General features: G+C 42.8%; 2 protein-coding genes across 3 annotated transcripts; one reads left to right on the top strand and one right to left on the bottom strand.

Moving 5' to 3' along the window:
• Window positions 1-726: 726 nt before the first annotated feature.
• On the bottom strand, window positions 727-4948 carry LOC118223493 (heterogeneous nuclear ribonucleoprotein A0-like). 2 transcript variants are annotated; one of them, XM_035410107.1, is made up of 3 exons: window positions 3755-4948; window positions 1566-1687; window positions 727-1272 (listed from the first exon to the last, which is right to left on the bottom strand). In XM_035410107.1, the coding sequence occupies exon 1, from the start codon at window positions 4861-4863 to the stop codon at window positions 3925-3927; it is 939 nt and encodes a 312-aa protein (XP_035265998.1). In that variant the 5' UTR covers window positions 4864-4948; the 3' UTR covers window positions 727-1272; window positions 1566-1687; window positions 3755-3924. The 2 variants fall into 2 exon arrangements, with proteins under 2 accessions (XP_035265998.1, XP_035265997.1); XM_035410106.1 differs by having other exon boundaries at window positions 1566-4948.
• Window positions 4949-8505: 3557 nt separating this feature from the next.
• Window positions 8506-20889, top strand: spdl1 (spindle apparatus coiled-coil protein 1). Its single transcript, XM_035407512.1, has 12 exons — window positions 8506-8611; window positions 9965-10143; window positions 10913-11089; window positions 11532-11726; window positions 12221-12370; window positions 12758-12856; window positions 13609-13719; window positions 14614-14754; window positions 15025-15128; window positions 15356-15543; window positions 15794-16082; window positions 20442-20889. Exons 2-12 carry the CDS (start codon window positions 9973-9975, stop codon window positions 20602-20604), a joined length of 1788 nt encoding a protein of 595 aa, XP_035263403.1. The 5' UTR covers window positions 8506-8611; window positions 9965-9972; the 3' UTR covers window positions 20605-20889.
• Window positions 20890-21270: the final 381 nt, after the last annotated feature.

The raw sequence follows: 21270 nt of genomic DNA, 5'->3' as shown, positions 1-21270 counted from the left end.
GCATTTCTGCCCTTCCGTTGAGGGTAACAAACGCAGAACCTGAAATGGTGACCAAAAGGCTGCTCGTGCAACTCCACGACTGACGTACAGGAATTTAAACATACCCAAGCATGCAGCCGTACACACAGAATGTGTCAAACACAAGTCATGTAATCAATTACAGGCCTGCTGTGGGAGTTAGACTAGCAAAGATCACATTAAATAGAGCCATTAGCGTTTGTAATCAACTTCCAGTAATCCAGTTGTAATCAAAAGGCAATCAAAACTGTTTTTTTAAGACGACAAATCACTTCAGGGCAGAATTCTGACATTAATCTCTCACCGTACACCAAGCCTGGACCAATGAACTGTACATGCCTAGAAGATTCACTTGTTCTGGGGGACTGAAACAGGTTATATGTGGGTGTTGGCAATGGCCAAAGAGAGGAATACTGAAGCATGCTCAGATTTCATTTGTTCATAGTGACCATGCTCAGGTATGTGTACGGGAGCAACTCGGCTTTAAACTACATATTACAGTATTTAATGGTCACACTTTGGCGGTTCCCTTAATGAAAGGATGCTAGTAAACCATCCTGAAACACTGCAAATGTTCCACAATGGCTAATGTACAAGAAAAATATTTTACACAGCGCGAGTCAAGCGCCAGTCCTCATCATGTGAAATTCGACCAATTTATAACTCAAGTTTACTATTTGTTTATTCGAATTAAAGAAATTGTCAGCATTTAACATGTTCATATACTTATTTTATTTTTGAGTATCAGTTGAGAAGTGAAAAAAATAAAAAATTGAAAAAACCACTACTAAAGCAGCATTGCATTTAAATTTTATCAGGCATTAAAGCACCACAAGCAGTTGGAGGACGCCATCCACAACCTGTTTAAATTTTTAAAAATCCAGTTCAGCATCTTGTATTTACATGCATCTAAAATATGAACTGAAGTAATCACCATAATATAATCATGATGAAACAGACTGTTTGCTCAAAAAAGAATGGAAGACTTAAGTTAGTCTCCAGAAGCGGTAAAAAAATAAAAATTTTTTTAAAAAAGCATAAAATGTCCATGATAAAAAATGTTTTAAAAACCCACTAAAAGGCAATTCCAAAAAAAACTTCTTTACATTTTAAAAGATCTTCCAAAATTCTGCCACACTGCCCGCCGCCCCTTTACCCCCCCTCCGCCCCCACCAACAGCAGACGGTCTCAGGCAGCAGCTCAGCACACTTCCGTTGCACGAGGGGCTGAACACGCCAAGCCGCTCAGCCGTCCCTGAAAAGACATAACCCATAAAAACATTTTAAAGAGGTAGAGAAAACACTATAGGGCCACTTGAAATGGATCACGTTTCAAAGCATGTGAAACTAACCACCCCCATCCCCCTCCACCTCCCCATCCCCCAACTCTGAAAAAATCTCCAATTTGTTTATGAGATCTAGACTATAGAATTACAAGAATTTTAGAGAGTGCGCGCACATTTCAGGAGAGCCAATCAGCTTTTCAGTTTAACATCGCGGCATATTATAACAGGGAAGCCTTTATAAAACCTGGGTTTGTTTACCAACCTGAGCGGTTGAGGACGTTCCTGGAAATTTTCCCGGTCCTTTGCACACGCCACCAAAACCGTTTGCAGCCAATGAAAAGCCACAGGTGATTGGAGGGGGCAAGGGCAGGCCACTGAAGCTTCCTGGAGACAGAGAAAGCAAGTTGGAACAGGTGCTGCGTAAGGGAGGCGGACAAACATGACGTTTGTCAAGCTGGCACGGGAGCTCATTCCCTTTCCAAGTCGCATTTCAATCAATGGCTAACACTGGAAAGTGGGAATTTTGCAACAGCTACTGCATTAAAGGCCCATAATTCACAACCCATTAACTGTACATATTTTAGTAAGCAAACTTAATGTGAAAGATTTTTTTTCTTCAGGTACAACAGAAATCCAGAGAACATAAGATTAATTGGGTTTACATATATATTACTAAATTAACCAGATAAAATCCAGAGAAATCATAAAATACTTGTAACTAATGTGTAGGTGGAGACAGATTGATTTACATACCTAGTTTTGCAGGAAGTGATCCTAATGAGATATTTCAGAGTCCTATCACAACCTCGACCCCAGGTATTGAACAGGGTCCCTGTATAAAATCTGCTACACCTATTTTGAGGTACCGGGATAACAGTATGAACACCTAAATATAGGGATCAGAAATAAAGGTGAGCCCTCCATAGTCCAAACAATCCAGGACATAAAAAATAAAATAAAAACTCATTTCCATTTTGAAATGTCTTCAAGTCAAGTGGTAACATGACTACCTATAGTCAGTTAAAACCAACAGAAATATCCATGCATTGTGCATAGATTCCCCAAACATGCCAGGGGGTGTCAGTTATCAAACAAGATTTTCCACAGCCAATTTTAAATACGTAAAATAGAGATCCTCAGACCGAACAGGGGAAACCAGTTCTATATGGTTGCTACTTGCTGCCGTTCCAAACGCGTCTTACAACAAATGGGACGAATCAAGCAATTGAATTGAACCAATTGTGGTTACAGGGTGTTGATATTGGACTACGTTATGAATTTAATGTTAAAGTTCTGACACCCCACTGCCCCAGTAACTGCATGTAAAATCATGTTAACGATACACTCACGCTCAGGTAGGAATATACAACTGTACACCTGGTTCCTTAGGCACGGCGGGCATTTTGAAAAACGCACGTCTATGAAACGCGTGCGTACACTGAATGAAGTAATAGTCAACTAAATTTCTGGTTGACAATTTCGTTCACATACCCATATAGAAATGCATTGTCAATTCAAATGGTCCGGATTTACTTTAACCCCTTTTAACAGTTTGCGTTTGATATCGATACGATACTAGCTAAATTTAAAGAGCAGTAAGGTCAATTAGATCGATATTCCACATGCGTTTCCAAGTCAGCGTATTCGTACTCAAGTTCGCATGGGATTCAACATTAATGTAGAACCAACACTCAACCGCCATAGCGTATCCCTGAAAGCGTCATTTGGTAACACAACATCCATAAAGTAAAGTAAAATAACCTTTGTTCTGCTTTGATTTTTTATTTAAAAATGAACATACAATTGCATATCAATGTTTAACAATGCTAAGATGGTGTAACTGCACAATGACAATACACAAAGAGCATGTTGCTTGAAAATGTAATAAACTGCTTCGCCGGTATTAGAGGAGAGGGGGGGGACATCAACTTTGCAACACCAGACCCTAACAAAAAAATAACGTTCTGATCGCCTTCCAAGCGTTTAAATAAAAATGAATCGAATCGACTGCAGCGGGCAGTCAATGAGGTTACAACTGAGTTTACAACGGAGTTTACTGCTATAAACAGATCGTATAGCTGAACCTGCCCGTCATAAATTCCAACTTGTTTTCCTGGGTTCTCCACCCTTTACATTTACATCATGGCATTTCAGAGCTGCTATGGGGGGGACATGAAAGTCAGATTAATTGCGGAAAATACAGATAAAACAAAAATCAGATAGGGTTACACAAACAAAACTAAAACAGTCGACATAAGACCTCTGCTACTCAATATTCGTACATATTACAATTTTTAAAATAAAAATGCTGATTTCACACCTTAACTTGGAACAGTGCCACGCTTAGAAAATATAGCGAGTAGCTTTGCTAATCAATCCTGCAAAATCGAACATGTCCTATGATAAAACGTGGTCGTGCAAGTCAGGTTCTCTGGGTATGGGTCTTCCTACCTGTTAGGGTCACTTGAGGTCTTCTTTAGGATTAGGATTCAGTGTCCGCTATTTTGCCAGGTGTCTCAGCAATAGCAAACTTGACTGTTTTGAGTTCTGTTTGATGTCCAAAGAAATGGCTATAACTGGCGGCAAAGAGACGAAACGGCCGCTCGACCCAGTCTCTCGGCTTAGTAAGAGCCGCCGTAGCCCCCCCTGCTATAGCCTCCTCCACCCCCTCGGGAGTAAGGGGCACTGCTTCGGCCGGAGTAGCTGCTGCCTCCTTTCATGGGCCCGTAGCCAGATGACTGTTGGCCGTATCCGCTGCCAAAGTCACTGTAGCCATTTCCGCCACCATAGCTATCGCCATAGCCTCCTCCGTACCCGCCGGTTCCTCCGTAACTTCCACCGTAGCCTCCTCCGCTGCCATAGCCGCCGCCGCCGTATCCGCCATCACTGCTTCCGTAGCCTCCTCCCCCATAGCCACCACCATAGCTGCTGTAACCACCCCCTCTTCCCCCACCGTAGCCATTTTGAGGCCGTCCCATTCCTCGTCCGCCTCTCCCCCCCCTGCCGCCTCGTCCCCCAGCAGCCTGCATCTCCTGCTTGGTCAGGGCTTTCTTCACCTCCACTTTGTGTCCATTGACAGTGTGAAATTTCAGCACCACCGCTTTGTCGGCAGAGTCGTTATCTTCAAAGTAGACAAAGCCGAATCCACGCTTCTTGCCGGTCTGCTTGTCGCTGATAACTTCAGCCTTCTCGATAGCGCCATATTGGGAAAAATAGTCGTGTAGGTGTTCGTCTTCTATATCGTCTTTAAGCCCGCCGACGAAAATTTTCTTTACCTTGGCGTGGGCCTCTGGTCTCCCGGCGTCTTCTCGCGCCACGGCTCTTTTCACTTCCACGCCGTGGCCGTCTACGGTGTGTGGTCTGGCGGCCATTGCTGCGTCGGCCTCCTGCTCAGTCGAGTAGGTCACAAAGCCGAAACAGCGGGACCGCTGTAGTTGCTGATTCTGAACCACAACGCAGTCGGTAAGCTGACCGTACTGCTCGAAATGTTGTCGAAGTCCCTCATTTGTCGTCTGTACGTTCAATCCACCGACGAAGAGCTTGCAGAGTTGGTTAGTCATGGTTTTTCTCGGCTTATCTTTTCCCTCAAATTCGAAATGCCTTCTCGCCTTTCGTTTTCCTCCTTTTTGAAAGAATCGAGGGCGTTTTTGCGTTTACGTCACGAATCGCGTCCTGTACGCAGATTGGTTCACCAATCGCTCTCGTCCTTAGTAAAAATGGAGGCAAATCTCTGAGGCAAGCGCTTGCTGCTTTCTGTTTAGGTGGCGGTCTCGGATGTGAATATGTTCTGATTATTTCAGCATGTAACTATCAAATGTATCGGTAGATATAACATAATGTCAGAATACACAATTACTGTAAAGCACTTAAACTAAATGTTGGAACCTTTCGGAAAGGAGCGAAGATGTTTTTCAAATGTCAACGTCTTGGTAAAAGTTGGTCTGTAAACACCTGGGTTCATTGTTGCTCAAAGCAATTACTATGGCAGGGACACTATATAAAAGCTAAACTGGTACATTTCACATTGTTTTCACAAAATAAAATCTGTCGACGAATTTACTCAGTAGCCTACAATTATCCGTAAATTTATTTATGTAACGTTATAGTTTACGTTTCAGTTCAGGCATTAATAAATTATAGTTAATTTGTGGGTTTAGCTGTAAACTTGGTAATAACGTAGGCTCAAGAAAGCTCGTTTGAAATTACTGCATTCTTCTTAATTCTCATTCAAATGGGTGTGATGACGATTTGGCTCCTGTGTCTTGTCCGGACCCTTAGAGATGATTCAGAAACCTTGTACACTCGTATCAAAAACTAAAAAGAGGCATCTGAGGTGCTCAACATGGGATATTTCTTAACATGGCTATACGCTATTTTAAGAGACAAATCGGGGATTAAGCAACGTGATCCTGACCATAAGTAACAAGAGACAGGGACAAAGGTATACAGACTCCTTCAGTGACTTCATGTATAAAACCCACAGTTTCCAATTTTCTTCACACGTTATTATATATGACTCAGCCATTGACTGGGCCCTTCATTGTTAGCAATATGTTATAAACTGTTGTTCTTACTAAATGTTCTTAAATATAACAAGTCCCCCAACTATGAAGTGTTTTTCTATTATTAATTTGTTGCTGGTCCATTTTTCAATGTATATAAATTAAATTTAGTATGCAAACTATTTTAAAGTGTCTCATAAATCCAGCGGAATTAATCCAAATAAATACCTGTTAAATCATGGTGCGGTAAGTCAAAGTGAAATAAAGTGAACCTTGTCAGCTAGCCTATTAATTTATATTATTTAATCAATTATGCTATTCTGAATGGTTTCATTTACAATTAATATGACTTAGGAAAGGCTAAAACTGTTTAAAAGCTAGTAGGAGCTACTGTACCTTACTGAACCCGTGTTCAGCGGTTGTCTTCGATCATGAAAATGCACTTCTTGTACGTCGCTTTGGATAAAAGCGTCTGCCAAATGAATGTAATGTAATGTAATGTAATGTAGTTTCAAAGGTTCATTGTGCAATTTTGAGAATTTGTGCGTTTGCACTGAAGAGAAATCACTGGTTTTGTGCATTTTACTCTCTAGGTCCTATATGAGCAAATGTCAATATCTATTCTCAACATCAGTATTGCAACAATGATTTTAACAAAATACAATTGTGTGAGAAAAGCATTGAAAATAAAGATATCTAGTCTAAACAGAAAAATAATTGAATCCCTAGGATAGATTCCCATTAGTATGAGTTGGTGCCTAATCTGAACACCTGGACGTAGAATAGATTCGGTTATTCTGATCATCTAAATCTGAATGTGCTCTTAATTTCGAGGTGCCAGACTTGAGATTGGCAGTATTTCCACAACAAGAGAGGGGCCATCACATCGGTGAATGTGACACAAGTGGCTGCAGCTGTGTGTTCTCGGTTACACCCTGGTCTGAAGCTTTAAACCCAAGCTGATTAAATATTTGTGTTTAAATGACAAAGCCCCCCCCCCCCCCCCCCAAGTGTGAGGATGAAACCCTGCCAAGTGCTAATCAGAGATAAAATCTCTCATCATCCTAGTTCCACCCCTGAGTGCATCAGGCTAAACACTGTCCATTCATTTCCCCATTAGGTTATTCTTCAGATTATTATTGATCGAACTGTTCAATATGTTATATTGTCTCCAGCATCCAAAATAATGTATCAGATAAAATATGTTTCCAGATTCAAGTAAATTAAATCAGTATGTCACTGTACTCTGTATAAATATAAGTATTTAGAGCTGTGATCAATGAGTTTGATGTTTAGGGAATAAATGTGTATGTTTAAGGAATTATATGTCATTTGTTCTGGAAATTTTGAATGGTATTCTGGCGTGAACACTTTGTGATGCAATTGGGATTACTGTTGGTGTTTATAATGTACATTGAACCAAGTTTAAATGGTCTTTCACTTATTATTATTATTGTTATTATAACCAGTAAAGTAGGTACATTGTTAAGAAGCACACTGGTGAGCTCAGCAATAGCAAACAGCCTGGTAGACCATAAAATGGACTGACAAATACTTGTAACTGTAAAGAAAAACCCCTTTTCAACTATCAAACAGATCAAGATCACTCGACAGGATGTAGGCATAGATGTGTCAAAGACTACCATAAAGAGAAGGCTACATCAGCATCGCCTCAGAAAGTTCTCTGCTCCTGCAAGCACTAAATATGATAACTTTATTTAAGGTTGTGTTCATTTGACCTATTACCTTTTGTCCCCTAAAATGAGGAACTGTGTGTACCGGAACGGGCCGGTAATTACTGTACCACTGAGTATGGATGCAAATACCCTTAAAGTAAAGCTGCCCCTCTGCACTTTAACCTCATGTTCATTGTTTTATTTTAAATCCAGTGTGAGTACAGAGCCCAAACATCAAAAGTTGTGTCACTGTACAAATACTCACAGGCTGCACCGTAGTAAAGACTATATTAATATAAATACTTGCACGTAAAGTGGTGCATTTTATTTTCTAAATAAAACTTGTGAAACCCAGGTGCAATGTGAAATTTGTTAAACCAAGTTTGCTTTCAAATTATTTACCATTGAGCAATTGATTATAATTTATTATGAATTGGCCTAAATGCAGATGCTTTTCTTGATCAGTGACTATTTACGGAGGTGATGATTGTCAATCAATCTCCGTTCTCTGTGGGAAAGCTGAGAGACCGAGATCGCCTGTACTTACCACAACAACAGACAGAACATCTATAGCCGTACATGTAACACAATTCCCAGTGAGATACCTAGATGTGTGTAGCTGTAAATGCAAATAAGTTCGGTAACCGTGTCAAAAGAAATGCTCGCCCACATCTTGGACGTGTGAAAGAGTGGATGGAGTAAATCAGTCCTGCAAACCATTCACATTCGTATGGGCTATTGGCAAAGCTCCTTAAGATGAAAGTTACAATACAAAATTGCATATACCTTTATGCAATTTATCGTTGTTAAATAACGTAACTTCTGATACATAAGCTAGCGTAACAAACGACTTGTTTTAACTGATATGTTTTAAATAAAAGAACGCGTTTTATTCCAACAAATGACATGGCAAATTCAATTAAATTATATAGAAAAAGGCAGTGTTTTGTCATAGCCTACATAAAGTGTACTGAATTTGGATCTAATGACATGCTTTGAACAGAACGTCCCTGTAAAATCACGAAGCTTTGATCATCTCGCGACGTTTCACTGGTTACTGGAGCTGAATTCAAATAGCGCTAAGCAGACGAACGGTTGAGGAAAGGCGGGGGAACCTTTCTAAACTAAAGGTAAACTAATAAAGTTTGTTCAACGGTTACGCTATTATTTTTAATTCTGAGTTGAACTGATCTTGCTATCCGTGTCTTTGTAATTCCTAAACAGCTTATTAGCTTGCTTACCAATAGTTTTTAGCTAGACCTGACTAGTGCTAGAACGCTTGCTAGCTAACTGTAGTCTAGTTTAACTTTGTAACATTAGACTAGGCTAGCTAAGATGCAATTTTATGAGTCGCAAACCAAAAATCATTACTATTAGTGTACTAGCTAACCAGCGACATAATTGACTTCTTGCCTTGGACAACAGAGGACGATTTATCCAACTCGTTATAGTGTTTTTTTTTTATTTTTAGGTCTAATGTCTTTCGTGTACAAATGTGTACTGATTAGCTATATTGAGTGTAAAGACAAGTACTTCGCTAGACTAGCTACATCTAACGTTAGTTTGCGAAACATTCGATTCCGAAGTCCCGATCGAACGGTAGCTAACGCCAGCCTGTGCAAATAGATGTAGCCTAGTAAAGAAAGTTGACAGAGCCTTTTAGGAGTGATATGTGCACGTGATAGTGCGAGAGGATTGCGTGAAACGGACCGTGCATTTTACGCTCCGTTTATGTAAATTTGTAAAATCACTTATCATATCTTGAATTTGGGCCACATGGCAACGGGTGTTGTTACTGTTTTCCCCAGAAAGGTGAGATAACACTTCAGTTAGGGTTAGACGGTATGTTGTGTCATTAGGCCAGCTGTAGTTAATGACTAAATAGATGGGTGCTGTCAGCACTGACAGTTGGCAACACTAATATCATACCATATCATTGTTTTTATTTATTTTTAATATTATGCATTATATTGCGGAAAAGAAAATACTTTAAAAGTTCAAATAATGCAGTCATGTGTGATACAGCTCTCCCCTGTATTACCTGTGCAAACCTTTCAAAATCCAAGTAGGGTCCCCAAATAAAATTGCATGGACCTATACATTTGCAGACATGATCTAGTTCTCAAAAGCATGTTGGAAACTTCATTAACGGGACTCTACACTAACATTTTTGTCCAAGGAGCGCATCCGCTCCTAAGTTGAAAGATTTAGGAGTACACTAAATCCCAGTTAGTAGATGTGGTCCTAAAAATCTTTCCAGTTAGCACACATCAATTTTCAGGAGCAAATGCTCCTTCCTAAAATGGGAGCTCTGTAGAGCCCTGATTAAACTGTCTGTTTTTTTGTCCATAGCTGTGTCCAGTACAGGGGACAGTAGTGATATCTGGAGCCTAAAAGTGTCAGTTTTTCTTTAAGGTAGAGCTATGTCCTGCACAGGGGACACTAGTGAACCCTGAGCCTGAAACTGTCCGTTTTTCTTGAAGGCGGCGCTATGTCCAGCACAGGGGACAGTAGCGATATCCTGAGACTGAGATGCAAGCTGAAGGAAGCGGAGGAGTCGCTGCAGAAGGCAGCTCAGTATGGCCTCCAGCTGCTGGACGGCCAGCTGGACCTGCAGAACCAGCTGGAGGAGCAGCGCGTCGAGATGACCAATGCCATGGAGGTGAGAGAACATTCTCACCTGCAGCTGTCACCAGTGGTGATTGCCTGTAAGGGTGGATCTTTGAGACTTACTGCTGCGTGAGCATTATAATCCACGTGCTGCGTGTGGTTTCAGTTTGCTAACACTACACTAAGCTGTGTGGATTCTAATTCAATTGTTAATATTTGTTCAATTTGAATATTCATGTTGGAAAAAGAAACGCCAAAATACACAAACCACAAACACACAGAGACCTGGGTCTGCTGACTGCCTGAAAGTAATGTGAATGTGTAAAACATAACTTGAGATAGTGTTCCAGGTACTCCAGAAGTACGAAAGGAAGGAAAATAATTAATTAAAAGGCCTTTATTGTCATGGCTAAAACATTACAACAGCGGGAAATAAGAAAAGCTAACATGTTTTGACCATAACTGGTCTTCGTCAGGGCTTGTGAATATGTGCCTGCTAAATGTAATGTAAACCTTGGTTGCCTGTGAGGTACTGAAATCAGGTGGTTAAGCTTTCATGGTGTAAGATCACAAGTATGTGATTGGAATGTTCTTAACTGGACATTCTAATGCTGATGCTACAATCACTACTGGTAATTGAAAGCAATAAAGTTCTAGAACATTGCTTTTGAATTTTGAAGAAAAATTTTTTTTCCTAAAAACCTACCCTTCAGAGGGTTAAAGGAGAAGAAGTAGAAGGGGTGTGATGTCTCTGTACCCATGGGTGGTCCAAGGGGAAGCTGCAGAAGCTGCATGGTGTCTGTCTGTGTGTGCTGACGCAGGCCCTGGAGCAGGAGAAGTACTCCCTGCAGAGGGAGGTGGAGCTGAAGGGCCGCATGCTGGAGAGCCTGAGGTCGGAGTGTGAAGCCGTCAAGGGCCAGCAGAAGCTCCTGTGGGAGCAGCAGGAGGCGCAGCTGGAGAGGAGGCACACTGTAGAGCTCAACGATTTCAGGAACAAGGTCGTGTAACGTTCTGCTTTCTCCTGTTCATGATAGGCCAGGTTTTTGACCAACGAACATATTGTAAGCTAATGCCTCTTGTTTTGATCTTGGCTTACCAGCCTTCACGGTGACACTCACAGTCACAGGAATGATGCTCATGACGGACATCCTAAATAGCCTGGCCTGTAAATGTGCTGGTGTTGAGTGCAGGGTGAACGCTACAGTGTGGACATTGGTAGTTTTGGTAGCCAGCCATTTCTAATGGGAGGACAGTTGTCTGTCGCTTGCCTGTGATGATTTGGTATTGGTCAGACAGTGGCATTACATTACCGCTACATCAGTGCCCTAGAGGAGAAGGTGTTCCTAAATAAACGAATAAATAAACGTATCGATAAGCCCTGAGCTCAGTAGGTAGCGCCCCTGATGTGTGCCTGAACGTACCTGTGCGGCCCCCCTGCAGACGGAGAGGATGAAGGTGGAGCTGGAGGAGGCGCGGCTCAGCGAGAAGCAGCTGAGGCACAAGCTGGACGTGCAGGCCGAGAGCCTGAGGGAGAAGGCGGAGGAGCTGCGGGCACTCACTGAGCGCGCTCACGAGACCATGTCCACCGAGATGCTGGAGCTGCAGGTGGAGAGGGCCGAGCTGGAGTCCGCAAAGGTGGGGGTCGCGGCTTCCGGAGCTGGGCGTCCTTTCCCGGGGAACGCCTCGGATTCGGATGAGTCGTTCTGCCTTTAGGGCCGGACCGTACAACAAGACCATACAAGGTCTCACTTGTTATTGTGCTGGAGAAATGGATTTGGTGGGGCTCTCAATCACCTTAAAATCATCCAGTCACATCCATGAAATCCCCCACGACTACATTTGTCTCCAAGGTTAGGCACGGACTGCGTTATGTCAGGATGAGCTGTGAATTAGGAATTACTTGATTTTAAAAGTGCGTGAATTCAGTTTTGCGTTAATGGGGATCCGTAGATGCAAGTTAACTTTGTCTTGTTCCCACATGTAGCGATCGCATGTGTATTCAAGGACTGAATCGCTCCCTAACTGTATCCACTGGTCGTTTGATTACAGCATTTACAAGGACACATAGTCAGAAAAAGGCTACTCCCTGGCTAATTCTCTCTCCTGCTCTGCGTGTCTCCTGCTCCCAGGATGCTTTGCAGCAGGCCCTCCAGGAGGCGCACTACAAAGAGCAGCAGCTGCAGCTGTCCAACGCCAACCTCCTTCGCCAGCTGGAGCGCCTGCGGGACGAGAAGGAGGAGCGCGAGAAGGAGGCGGTGTCCTACTTCAACGCCCTGGAGGTAGAAGAACAACGGCATCTCCAGAACGTGAAATTCACTTCAGACTCCGTCTCTCATTTCCAGGCAGATGCGATGTAAAATTTGTGTAGGAGTTGCGAAAGACTTAACAATCTTTATTTGTGTCCGTGAGGTAGCTAGCTTAGTAATGGAGGAGCACAGAATATGGAGGAGACTAAAGAATTATGGCACTGTGTTCACTTTTATGCATTAATAAGGGGTGAACACTGTATTATGCTGAGTTAGGGACACAACTGTTTTTAACAAATGTCCAGCTCCAAAAGCGTGTAGAGCGAAGTGTTATGCGTGTTGTCTTAACTGGATTTTCCTCGATGGTTTCTTCCTGATTGCCGGTGTTTTTTTTTTTTACCGGTGTTTTCCTTCGTACAGAAATCCCGCGAAGCCAACCAGACGCTGCAGATTCAGCTGGACCAGGCGACGCAGCAGGCACAGGATCCCAGCAGCCGGGGCAACTCTCTCTTCTCAGAGGTGCGTAGGCCTTGATGCTAACCCTGCTTAGCGCCCGCCGCGTCTGCGCCGGCGTCGTCCTTCACCCTCCTCCTCTTCCCGCCGTCGTCATTCACCCTCCTCCTCTTCCCGCCGTCGTCATTCACCCTCCTCCTCTTCCCGCCGTCGTCATTCACCCTCCTCCTCTTCCCGCCGTCGTCATTCACCCTCCTCCTCTTCCCGCCGTCGTCATTCACCCTCCTCCTCTTCCCGCCGTCGTCATTCACCCTCCTCCTCTTCCCGCCGTCGTCATTCACCCTCCTCCTCTTCCCGCCGTCGTCATTCACCCTCCTCCTCTTCCCGCCGTCGTCATTTACCCTCCTCCTCTTCCCGCCGTCGTCATTCACCCTCCTCCTCTTCCCGCCGTCGTCATTCACCCTCCTCCTCTTCCCGCCGTCGTCATTCACCCTCCTCCTCTTCCCGCCGTCGTCCTTCACCCTCCTCCTCTTCCCGCCGTCGTCATTCACCCTCCTCTCCCTGCTGTCGTCATTCACCCTCCTCCTCTTCCCGCCGTCGTCCTTCACCCTCCTCCTCTTCCCGCCGTCGTCCTTTACCCTCCTCCTCTTCCCGCCATCGTCCTTTACCCTCCTCCTCTCCCTGCCGTCGTCATTCACCCTCCTCTCCCTGCTGTCGTCATTCACCCTCCTCCTCTTCCCGCCGTCGTCCTTCACCCTCCTCTTCCTCCCCGCTGTCGTCCTTCACCTTCCTCCTCCTCCTCCTCTTCCTCCCCGCAGCTGGAGGACAAGCGAGCGGAGATGGAGCGGCAGCTCATCAGCATGAAGGTGCAGCACCAGTCTCTGCAGAAACAGCACGCCTTCTCCAAGCAGCAGCTGCACCGCATGAAGGTACGAAGCAGCGCGTCTGGTGGACGGCCGTTATCGCTGACGCGTCTCAACGCTCCATTCTGTCGCCTGGAAATGGCTACATTAGCTCGTGCTAATGCGTTACATTGTGTTGCACTGTTACGGTTTTCGTTGTGGCAGGTGAGGATAGAATGATCTGGTCCTGCCCAATGACTTAAGTTTTAAAATGTTTTGCTAAAGTGTGAGAGGATGAAAGTCCGTCCACATTGCTGCAAGGTCATAAGTCATAAATCAGATCTGAGATCTTTGATTGACACACTAATAATGTACAACTAAGCTGTTTCGAATGACTCGTGATGGAAAGCCAAAATAGAGACGACAAATGCGGGAACTAATAGCAGGTTTGCAGATTGCTGTGAGTCGGCCAGCCCAAGGTGAGCTCTGATGGGAACGGGTGTGTTTTTAAGGTGAAATACTGTGTGCTTCTAGGTACAGAACGCCATGCTGATGTAGTTGTGACAGGTGTGTTGAAGGTGAAACCTGGTACGGTTCCAGGTGCAGATCTCCCCTGATGCTGTAGTCACAGGTGGTGTTTTAAGGTGAAACGCTGTGGTTCCATGCTGATGCTGTAGTGATAGGTGGTGTTTTAAGGTGAAACGCTGTGGTTCCATGCTGATGTAGTTGTGACAGGTGGTGTTTTAAGGTGAAACGCTGTGGTTCCATGCTGATGCTGCAGTGACAGGTGGTGTTTTAAGGTGAAACGCTGTGGTTCCATGCTGATGCTGTAGTGACAGGTGGTGTTTTAAGGTGAAACGCTGTGGTTCTATGCTGATGTAGTTGTGACAGGTGGTGTTTTAAGGTGAAACGCTGTGGTTCCACGCTGACGTAGTTGTGACAGGTGGTGTTTTGAGGTAAAACGTGCTGTGCGCATTCCAGGTGCAGATCGCCACGCTGATGCAGCTGCAGGGCTCCAGGGCGGACCCGGGCCAGCTGGAGAGGCTGCAGTCCATGCTGTCTGAGAAGAACAGCGAGATGGAGGCTCTCATGATCAAACTGCGCCGCCTGGAGAAGGTGGAGGTATGCTCCGCCCGCTCAAGCAAGAGCCCACACCGGTGAAGCAAGACTATCTAAAGCGGCCATCTTCGTTCCTGATTTTTCTCAGAGTAGAGAGACAGACCAATAAGTAATTTTCACCTGCTTTTGATTACTGATTGAGGATATATTGTACTACTATACTACTGACTGACTAGCACAGCAAATATTCATGTGTGTACTTTGACATATTAGTAGGAAAGAATGCAGCTCTGATACTGTAAAGAAGCTGGACACCTGTGATGTTTCCTTCAGATGATGGTGAAGACTCAGCCATCTTCTGCACCGCCGGTGGAAGCAGACAGCAACGATGGGACCTACTATACTGACCTTCTTAAAATGCAGCTGTCAAACTCTGTGTGAGTACAACTGTCTTTTTATTTTATTTATTTGAACATTAATGAGGTTTTTCAGATGGTACATTGATGGCGCACCAGTTGGTTGAATTATGCTCATAATAATGTGTGTTCAGCATAGGCCGATGTGACTACTGGATGTGGTTTTGCTAGTGGCTCTTAATAAGATGTGTGTGTCCGTGCTGGAGATGAACAGGGTTAGCGTTAGCGGTGTGTTTGTTTGCGCGCAGAAAGGACGCAGAGCGGCTCGGGGACGAGCTGGCCCTGCAGCGGATTAAGGCCCTGTCCGAGAGCCAGAGGGTGCTGGAGATGGAGAGGAAGCTGTTCAGCGCCGAGCGGACGCTCAAGCACTGCCAGAGCGACAACATCAAGCTGCAGGTCAAACTGGACGAGCTTCGCCTGAAATACGAGCCCAACGGTAACCATCCGCGTCGGTCGCTAGTGCGTTAGCCCGCACGTTTTAGCCACTGCCTGAGAAGTTGTTGAAATGAATTGTCAGTCAAAATCATTTTATGTTGGAAGTAATTTTCGCCTTTCCTTGAAATGTTGCAAAATTTGTTGTTTTGATTAATGGTTATTAACATTAATATGAGAAATGACCATAAACATTGAGTGAGTTCTGTTTAAATATTGTGTAATTGTGTGATTTTTTGTTGTTGTTGTGTTAGACGTGAATAAGACTCGTATACAGAAGCGCAGACGCGAGAAGCTCCTGGTGGACGTCCTTCCCGTTGGCTCAGAGCCGAAGGAAGAGGAGACCAAGACTGTGGAGATGGACCCTTCTGATTGGCTGAAAGAGGAGCCCGAAACGGAGCCCCGCCCCCACGCTGCGGAGCGGCTCCCCGCGGCCCCCCCGCAGCCTGCCCCGCCCCCGGAGCCCAGCCCCCAGCTGCCCCGCGACAGCAAGTGCGTGCGCATTTGCGAGGACCCCCCCGTCACCATCCCTAGCCCCCCAAGGTCAGTGCCGTCCTCCTCCTGCGGACCCCTCTCCCTCTTCCTCCGCTGCGTAAACTCCGCCTTCTTTCTCCTCTTCCTCTTCCTGGGCTTCGTGCGCACGCTCACCCCCCGCCTGCCGCTGCCCAACCTGCCCCTCCCCTACAGAAAGCCCATCAAAGGAAAGGGCCCCCCCTGGTTTAACTGACCAACGCACCCCTCTAGAGGAACATCGTGATGAAGCCGTCCTCCACTTTGACCAGCCAGTGCTTCAGTGGAGTCTCTGGGGGGGGGGGGGGCACCTGCCACCTGCCACCTGCCAGTATCAAATGCTGTAGCACCTTTTTTTAAAAAAAATTAAAAAAAATATTTTATGTGTAGTATTGTTTTATAACAGGAATTTTGTGTTAAAATGGTTTTTTGACATCTTGCGTTGTGTGTAGATTTTGAGCGCTTTGTAGTCTTGACCTGAAGGGTGCATATGATGAAGCTGCTTCTCGTGTCCATATTTCCTAAAAGGACTGCTTTTCATAGGTGTCTTAGCATTGGGAATTAACTCTGTTGTGAGCATGTGCAGTCACACTCCCTGTAAATATGCATTGTTAAGACTGGTTGAGGGACCACAGTGTAAGTTTTTAAACGAGACAAGAACTTGAAATTAGATTGATTTTCAGTAGTTTAAATTAAGTTCTGCTGTCTCCAGTCAAAAGAATCAGATTATCTTTGTCATCTATAAATTATAACTTATCATTTTCCTTTACGTTATTTGCGCATTGAGTAATACTATAGACTAGCAATTTCTGTCATTTTTCTGAATCCAGAGTTGTTTACAAGGTAAACTTTGCATGTCCTGTTAATTTACCTGAACAAGCTAAGCATTCAAAGTAAGATCCAAGCTGTGGAATGGGAAAAAAACTCCCCAGGTTCTTGGCTTATATTATCAGCAGCTGTTAGCTATTTTCATAATTTCATAATTATTAACCTCTGTGGCACATGAGGTTTTTTTTATTTTTTATTTTCTAATATTTCTGTCTGACAGATGTGCATTAATTATTTGCTGTTGATTTCCGTCTGCATGGAGGAATAGCAGAATGTCATTATGAATGACGTCAACTTTTCTGATCTCATCATTGAATTCATGGAAGTAGATAGCCTAGCTTTTGCGTCCCGCGATAAATTGGTGACCTGTCCAGGGTGTATTCCTGCCTGTCCCCCAGTGCACGCTGGGATAGGCTCCAGCACCAGCCTAGCTTCTCTGTTTTTGATATCTTACACAATCACATATAGCAGAGATAGGAGTGAATGGCAGGCAGCCTTTGTACTCCCCTGAAATACACTTAAAGAACAGGGAATAGACACTTCCACTCAAACTAATAATAATAACTTTACTTATGTAGCACTTTTCGAAACACTAAGTTGCAAAGTGCTGTAAAGAACAGGGAATAGACATTCCATTCTCAAAATAATAACTTAATTTATATAGCACTTTTCAAAGCACTAAGTGACAAAGTGCTGTACAAGATACAACGGCAGAATACAAGATAAATAGAAACAGAAATATAATACAATGTAATATTTAAAGTTATAAATAACCTAAGATAAAAATGTTGCAAAAGCAAGTCTATAAAAGTGAGCTTGCAGTTGGGTTTTAAAAGATTTGATTAGCCGTTTTTATGTTTTGGACACAACTGCAGTAATAGTCATGTGTGAGGACAACTTGTCTGATAAGTTGTGCCTTAGAAGGTTGAGTCTGTTCAGCAGTGGATGCACCATGCAGTTTGAGATTAAAATTAAAGCAAACATTTCCCCATTGGTGCCCCCTCCCCCAAGTGGAGTCTCTTCCATATACTACCAAGAGGTCCTGTCCAGACTTTGCTTGTTTACAGCCCGGTGTTAAAGAGCCATTGAGGAAGAGCCAAAAAAAACGGTCAGAATTTAACACAAAATGATTAGCAAAGGAACAGACATGGAGTCATGACTGTCAATGAATACATCCTCCCGGCTCCTCCTTGTATACCCAAAAAGACAAGAGTGCAGCCTTGTGATAGTTTAGTGTTGGCGTCACTGAACTTATCTGTCCCTGTGCACCATATCTAGTTCGAGGAGACCCTGTGTCTATATCTCACTTGAGTTAAGACGCAGGTTTGGTGAGCTGTGAGTTAAGAAGTTCCTCGTGAGGAGCCATCTAGAATATGATATTCGTTTGGTGCAGAAATATATTATTACAGTGTTACAGAAATTATTCTGAAAGTGTAATGCCTGAGCACTAAATCAGTTGCACTATAACATATGCCATGATTTTACAGATGCCTTTAAAAAGAAAATGTAGCATAAAATATGTAGGAAGAACACTAATGCCAAATGCAGAAAAATTGGTGAAAGTTAGAAATTAAAGTTGGGTAGAAAGATATAAAACTTCTTTAACTTCATGTAAAAAAAGGTTTTGACAGAAACTTTGCTTTGTACAGTCATTCACATATAAAATTTGCTAGACAATGGGATATAGAAAAATGGTAATATTAACCTTCCTTCGACACTGAGGAGGACATTGCAAGACATTAAAATGTCACTCTGTTCCCTTTACAAAAGGGAAGTTAAGTTGCTGTAAGTCCCTTTTCTTGCTGTAATTAAGCATTTGGAGTACAAGTACACATTTGGAGTGGTCTTGCTCTCCTGAATACTGTTAACTGCTTCCATCAAGCTGTTATTGGACTAGCAATGAGATTTTTCATCATTAAATCTCTACTCCACTCCTTTTATTTAGTTTTAGTTTAGTAAATCAGAATGTATGTACATGAATAAAACTTGAATATGAGGGGGAAATTACACTACTACGGTTTGAATCTGAGGAAAATTGTCAAGTGGCAATATCTTGGGGGCGGGCGTGCGGTACTGGAATTAAAATGCTAAGAGTCAATTATAACATTTACAATGAATTCACAGTGTATGTGGCCGCTGAATGATTATAGTGCTTTGCATATTTAGTTAATAATTGTTATATTTTTCAATAGCACTTTAAAAAGTATTCCTTCATATTTATCTGAGTTTATGTGGCTGAGCACTAGGCAGGGTTTCTTGGAAGTGTACCGACGGTTTGACGAAGGTGATTTAAGATTGTGATGGTTTTGTGATAGAAGGTATTAGGGATTATTGTCGGAGAAATGTAAATTGGAAATGGATTTTCAAAAGAAGAAAGCAAAGAAAATATCAGTTGGTTTATGGAATTTAGCACATGAAAGTATTTTTAACACGCTATCAGATTCAGCCAGCTATTGTGAGATTAAAAAAAAAAAAAAAGTTATAATAATTAAAACTCTAATCTCTAATGGCAACCAAGATAAATATGCTGTTTGTATGCAATAATTAATACGGGAGAACAGGTTCTGCTAGTCATTTTTAGTAATAGATTTTTAACATTTTTAATTTATTTTATTTTTTTGTTGTAAAATTTTAACTTTGAAATATTTAAAGTTTAATACCTTTTTCATTTTTAGTTAGAATTTCCACATTGTGCAGTATGAAATATAAGCGATTTATACAAAGTGATGTTTTTGACCGATCATGGTCATGGATGCAGATAGCAAAAATGCTAACTAACTTACGTTTTCACATTTTCAGAAGTAGATGTGCACAGACATCAACTTCTGATGGGAAACAAATTTTGGTTGTGAAAGAAAAATATTTCAGTTTGCTTGTTTTATTGTTAAGCAGTGAGCATGAGGCTAGAAAGTTAGGCACGGTGTGAGTGTAGAGATTGCTCAGTTTTGCTTGGGAGTTTAACTGGTAACAAGTGATAATTACAAATAAATAAATTAAATTCGGATAGCTGATTAGAGTGCTTTTTAGCATTAAATTTTCACGTACAGTGCAGAGTCAGCAGCACATTGCCCACATCAACAAAACAGCCATAATCCTGTCAGCCAAAAGTGATGGGTTGGTTTTAAGATATTAGCCAATACCAATGTGACCCCAACATTAGCAAGCATCCATACCTTAGTATGAAGAATTGGCATAAAGCTTCATATGTATAAGTGAAGAGCAGAGGGAGCGTGTATTTTAAATACTGTTCACTGTTGCCGTTGTAAATGGAAACTGTGGAATTAAGAAATATTGCACTGTCCGATAAATATTCCTGTGTGGTTCTATTATGCTATTTATATTATTTAGAATTTTATCTTTTTTAACCATAGTTCTAGGCTGGAATTCTATGGAAGGAATCCTGGGAATGTGAAGGTTTTGTGTAATAGTTTTGCCACATGTCTGAACTATTGAATGTTTTTCGCAAGCTGGCGGTGTACTGTGTGTTGTGCCAAAGGTTAGCCGTGAACCTTCTTCGGGCTCTCCGTTACTGCTGAACACCAACCCCGGCTGGTTTGCCTGTAGGTCTCCCCCAGTCGACTGCAAAATCAAGACAGAGGAGGCGGAGGTGACGGTGGTTATGGGAAATGAGAACAGGAGAGCCGAGCGGAAAAAGCAAGTAAAATCCCAGGGGGCCATTCACGTGGCCTCCGAGCGCACCATGGAGAACCAGTGCTCTCAGCAGTAGTGCCAGGCGTCCATCGGTGACGTGCGTTGCTCTCTCTCTCTCTGTCCCTGCCAGGGACCACCATCTTACCACAGGCCTTGGTGTTTTCTGTTTTGTGTGTTTTTAAAAAAAATATAAGGTCTGAAAAGCACCAGTCTTTATTTATTTTTTAATTTTTTTTTCTTTTGTCTATTTGTGTATTTAATTTTCTGAGTCTTGTAACTTTATAATTATATGCTTATATTCGTTTGTATGTCTATCCGGGATAAAGTTTTGATTAATAAAGACTTGACAATATATAGTGCATTTTCTGGTTTAATTGTGTTTTTTTCCATAATTACATACCTGAATAACATGCACAATTACATGAAAAAATTGTTTGCATATATGAAGGGCCAAAGTTCTGCTTTTGGCATTGTTGTTCACTTAAAACCAAATATCTGTACAGATATTCAGCAATTTCAAAAATATTTTCAGACGCCGTTTCATTTATAATTCTTGCATTTGTGGACACTTGATTGGCTGTAATTCAAAACATAATCAAGGGATTTGTGAGGAAAAGCACGCAGTTACCCTTATAGGTATGAACGCTGCACCGGCTAGTGCCATTTGCTATACAAACGTCCCTTATTTTAACGTGTTAGACAAATTTTATTACGGGGCTATTACAATATGTTCTCTTAGAGC

Source organism: Anguilla anguilla, chromosome 3 (genome assembly GCF_013347855.1).
Source record: "Anguilla anguilla isolate fAngAng1 chromosome 3, fAngAng1.pri, whole genome shotgun sequence".
Classification (NCBI taxonomy): Eukaryota; Metazoa; Chordata; class Actinopteri; order Anguilliformes; family Anguillidae; genus Anguilla; species Anguilla anguilla.
The sequence above is the reverse complement of the archived record's forward strand: the minus strand, read 5'-3'. Positions and strand labels throughout refer to the sequence as shown.

Excerpts from the sequence above, each read along its gene's own strand:
- LOC118223493 (XM_035410106.1), bottom strand. The coding sequence starts at position 4,863 with ATGACTAACCAACTCTGCAAGCTCTTCGTCGGTGGATTGAACGTACAG.
- spdl1 (XM_035407512.1), top strand. The coding sequence starts at position 9,973 with ATGTCCAGCACAGGGGACAGTAGCGATATCCTGAGACTGAGATGCAAG. Across the intron at positions 11,090-11,531 it reads TCAACGATTTCAGGAACAAG|ACGGAGAGGATGAAGGTGGA; the intron begins GTCGTGTAACGT and ends GCCCCCCTGCAG. Across the intron at positions 13,720-14,613 it reads AGCAGCTGCACCGCATGAAG|GTGCAGATCGCCACGCTGAT; the intron begins GTACGAAGCAGC and ends TGCGCATTCCAG.